The 5,052-nt window shown below is 34.3% G+C and overlaps 1 protein-coding gene across 1 annotated transcript in view; it reads right to left on the bottom strand.

The window, feature by feature from the left end:
• Nucleotides 1-4,266: 4,266 nt before the first annotated feature.
• LOC117106367 (uncharacterized protein K02A2.6-like) overlaps nt 4,267-5,052 on the bottom strand; it is a 2,427-nt gene continuing 1,641 nt past the window's right edge. The window contains exon 2 of the mRNA XM_033247743.1: nt 4,267-4,862. Coding sequence (XP_033103634.1) covers nt 4,267-4,862 — 596 coding nt within the window. The remainder of the gene's footprint in view (nt 4,863-5,052) is intronic.

Raw genomic sequence — 5,052 nt, 5'->3', positions numbered from 1 at the left:
ACCCCAGAATAATCTCTAATCGCAGATTTTTATGCTAGGTTTGTGCCAACTTTTTCGGCAAAAGTAAGCGCATTGCGAGAGGTACAATCCATTGAAACATGTATATGGACAGACAAAGCAAATTCCGCTTTTTAGGATATTAAATCCGATAATATTATTAATAGACCTGGTCTTGCTCTATTCGACCCTGATCTCAAAGTTTTTGTCACGACTGATGCGAGTGGTTATGGGTTAGGAGCGGTACTTACACAGGTAAAGAATGACGGCTCGGAAGTCACAGTTGCTTGCGCGTCTAGAACATTAACTGCACCCGAACGAAATTACTCAGTCGGAGAACTCGAAGCACTTGCTTGTGTTTGGGCTATAGATAGTCGTGATGATCACAGTAGTGACTTTATAGTTTTTCCAACTGCTGATGATTTAATAAACAAACAATTCAACTCAGTTAGGTTCACGTTTCTCAAGGAGTAAAAGAGTTAGAAATCCACCTAGATGGACTCGTGACTATGTTATTGGTACCAGTAAGAAATAGAAGTGTTTATTGTTATAGTAACTGAGTTTACATTGTACCGTATATGGTATACAGTCATTTTTACTGTGATTATAGTTTCTGCATTTAGAGAGGGGGAAATGTGGTGTTATTATTGTTGTCCTGTGTGACAATACCAACGTTGAGGGCAGGAGTTGCCACAGAGAGAGAACCACGAGGAAAGAATTAAATTCTGTTCTATAAGTTATACTGTTTTATTATATTGTCTTTATTACTAGTTTACGAGAACTCAACACCATACATTTCTTTCAATTAATTGTTGTCTGCTTGTTAAATACGATTTGAAGCAATTTATGTTACTAATACTAATTGTCTTTAATTTATTTGTCAAAATTTCAAAATCGACACAATCAAAAACCTTTCTAATATCTAGAATCGTCATACCAGTATACTTTCCTTAAGAAGCCTGTTCAAATTTATAAGGCAGGTCTCCGTGAAGTGTCGCTTTCGAAAACCCGATTGACATTCATTTAAAATGTTATTATCTTTTAGGTAAATTTTAATTTGAGAGCCCACTATACTCTCCGGAACCTTAGATACTGCGTTTAATATGCTGATCGGCCTATAATTACTTTTATGGATTGTTTTAATTTTAGCCAGTTTAAAATCTTCTGGTACTATCCATTGAAAAAGAGAGAGATTGGAAATATGTGCAATACTAGCTTTTATTGTAGCCGCACTGTCTCTCTAGTTCTATCTCAACAGTCTCTTCATCGTCCACAGTAAAATGAAATCTTATTTTATTAATTTTATTTTTATAAAATGTTTAAAACTTTCGGAATTTACATCAGATAATTTTGGAGGGGTTGGTAATTTGGCAAAAAGGGTAGATGTAATAGTAGTAAAGTAATGTTTTAGGTGGTTAGAAACTTCGTTGGAATCGTTACAGACATTACTTTCTAACTTTGGTGCAATATTATTTGTTTTAATTTTACCTTTACCACTTCCCAAACTATTTAGACAATTCCATATTTTTTGTTGTGGTCTTTTTTGTTTGTTTCTAAATAACTTAAAATATAATCAGCCTTATCATTTTTTAAAAATCTTTTTGAATAGCATTTATTAATTGCTTATATTGATCCCAAAGAACAGCATTATTGTTATCCTTATTTAATGCCACTATCTCGTTTTACTAAAAATGTCAGGAGTCATCCACTTTTCTGTATGATGTTTAATACGTACAGTTTTTATTGGAGCAATTTGATCCAGTGTTGATCAGGAAATATCTTTAAAGTACCCATGCAATATACATTATTAAATATTGTGCTAAAATATTTGACCAATACCTAGAGAGTAACATATTATTGATATGTAATATTAAAATACATCAACGTTATATTTTTTAAGTAATTTTATATGTAGTTGTTTATGAGAGACAGTTATTTTTTTATAGTTTTTTTATATGTACACTATGTTGAAAAGTGGTTGCTTAGTCCAACTTCAATAACACCTTGTTTACTTATTTTACTGAAATCACTGACAAGTATAATATGATCGATAATAGATGACGTAGTACTTGTCACTCTTGTAGGGAATTTAATGATTTGCGATAATGATACCAAATTCAGCAAATGATTATATCCTTATATATCTTAAAAGATCTACATAGCCAGTTTATGTTGAGGTCCCCTAAAATAATTTTCTTTTGAGATAGACGAAAGAACTTTACCAAAAAAGTCTACAAATTTGTATTGGCCAGGGGATCAATATACTGTACCGATAACAATCTGTTTAGTCTTTGGCTTTACAATTTCGATGCATACATCTTCGATGTTCTCGTTGTATAAATCAAGTCTGTCGTTATAAATAATATTGTTGCTGATGTAAGTGTTACTTTATGCCTTTTTGATAGCAAAATAAGTGCACCCAATATACTATACCTATATATATAACTATAACACCCAAAACTGATCAATTAGGTATTATTTGGTTATCACTGTGTGAAAATTCTATCTATATGAGGTATATTGAATAAAGATATATTGAAATGATTAATGAATCTTGTATTGTTTTTTTTTTTTTTTTTTTTTTTTAGTTAATGTTTCAGACAACAGTCTAAAGTGTCCAATAATGTATCAGTGTCCAAATTTAAAACTTTTGCGAAACTGTCCATCAATACAACTTATTGCATAACATAGTCCTTTAAGTATCTTGGTTTATGCACTGTTCTTCCATATCTTGTCGTTATTCTACCTTCTGAAATCCTGTTGTGTCTGTGATTGACATTTTCATTTATTACTGTTGGCTATTTCATGACTTCAGCTTCATCAATTTAAGTTATTATCATCTGTTATGTGTTTAAAAGTTTCTTTGGTTTTCCTTAAGAACTTTCTGTTTCTCCTAATCACCCTTCCCGTTTCTGTTTTAACGAAATAGGAACAAGGTGCTACACATTTAAGGACCTCGCCTTTCTGCCAAACATTGTCATAACCATCAGGTTGAATACGTACTATGTCATTAGCGTTTAATTTGGTTAATGCTTTAGCGTTTTTGTTGCAGTGTAAAGGCTTGTTGTTGCTGCTTTTGTTTATGCTGTTGCATTGTTTGTTCGGTGTCATGTATCTTTGGTCTTCCTAGTTGTGGTTTCATTGGCAAAGTTGTTTGTGTTCTACGTTGAAACATACGTTGTGCGGGACTAGTAGTTGTTTTGTAGAATATTGTTGACAGGATGAACATCTTTCTATGTAGTTCTTAATATCTGTAGCCATTCCTGGCCAGTGTAAGATTTCACGAGCTCTTCTCAAGCAACTATCAACACCCATGGGAGATGAATGTAGGCGTTTTAAAATTTCATGTCGTAAGCTTGTTGGAATAACTACTCTTTCTCCACGGAAAATGATACCACTTTTAATGGTTAGTTCATCTCTGAAGCTAAAATAACTCTTGATTGCAGGATCAACTAGAAATTGGTGCTTAGGAAAACCATTTTCAATAGCTTGCTTTAGCATTTGTAAGTGTACATCGTTTACAGTATAATCTCTAACTTCGCTAAAGTCGTTCCTGAGACATTCGTGCTGATTGGAGGAGGTGTACTGAGAGCGTTGCATCTTCTGCTACTTGTGTGTGATCTGATTTGAGATACGTTCTACTTAATGTGTCAGCGATATACATGTGTTTTCCAGGTACATGTGTAATATGAGCATCATATTTTTTTTTTCATATTTATTTTTTTCTTTCTTTGTAATTGCTTTTAGCGGCTTGTGATAAGATTGTATGGTCACAGGTCTGCCATTGGTATACTGATGAATTTTTTCAAGAGACCAAACCACTACCATAACAATCTGCGCATAACGGGTTTCAGCATCTAATAGTGCGCGACTGGCATAAGCTATGGGTTGATCATTTTGCAGCAAACCTGCACCAAGACCTGATTGAGATGCGTCACATTGAATTGTGAGGTCTATATTAGGATCGTAATACTTCAGTACGGGAGTTTTGCTTACTGCTTCTTTATTATCAGTGAGCCCTTTGTCGTGTTCATCAGTCCAGAAGAAATCAACATCAAGATGAGTAAGTTTGCGAAGTGGCTCACATAACTCACTAAGATGTGGAAGGAATCTGCTTAAATATTGAACAAATCCAAATATTCTTGTGACCCCAGTTTTATCAGTAGGTGTTGGCATATTGGTTATCGCTTCAACTTAAGAGCTGTCAACCTTAAGACCATCTGCAGTAATGATTTGTACAATAAACTCTACTTCTGTAAGTCCAAGTTTTTATTTATGCTTGTTCAGTTTCAGATCCACTGCTGTGGCGCGTTTCATAAGATTTGCGAGATTCTTATTGTGATTGCATATAACATCTTCCATCGTGTCACCTGTACCAATGACTAAAATATCATCAACTATCGTTTTAACACCTTCAAGATTCTGTAGTGATTGATCTTGACTTCTTTGGTATTCTTCACTAGCTGAGATTAATCCAAATGGTAAGCGAAGATATCTATATCGACCAAATGGAGAATTAAATGTGGTTAGTCGTGAGCTTTTCTTAGTTAGCTTTATTTGACAGTAACCATCTTTTGCAAGTACGCAAAAAATCTTAGCATTGTGCATATGAGGCAGAATATCATCGATGGTTGGCATTCGATAGTGGCGACGTTTGATTACTTTATTTAAATCTCTGGGATCTAAGCATACACGAGTTTTGTTTGGTCTGTCAACGACTACAATACTGTTGACCCATGGTGTTGCTTCGTCTGTAACAGGTTGAATGACTCCTGTGTGCTCTAGTCTATCAAGCTCTGTTTTAAGTTTATCCTTTAATGCTATTGGTACTTTTCTTGGAGGATGAATGATAGGGTGTGCATCAACTGAGATATCAATGTCATATTATCCTGGCAAAGAGCATAATCCTTGAAAGACATCAGGATAAAGCGCGATCTACAAATTATCCCCAACGACAGAAACGCGTCTGGGAAAACCATGTATTACAAACGCGTCTGGGAAAGCGATCGTCTAATTATCGTGCCTCATGAATATTAATAAGCTAGTCGGAATATG

This window comes from Anneissia japonica, unplaced genomic scaffold (genome assembly GCF_011630105.1).
Source record: "Anneissia japonica isolate Jap-2015-1 unplaced genomic scaffold, ASM1163010v1 scaffold288158_len382065_cov157, whole genome shotgun sequence".
NCBI lineage: Eukaryota > Metazoa > Echinodermata > Crinoidea > Comatulida > Comatulidae > Anneissia > Anneissia japonica.
This window is presented reverse-complemented; position numbering and strand designations above follow the sequence as displayed.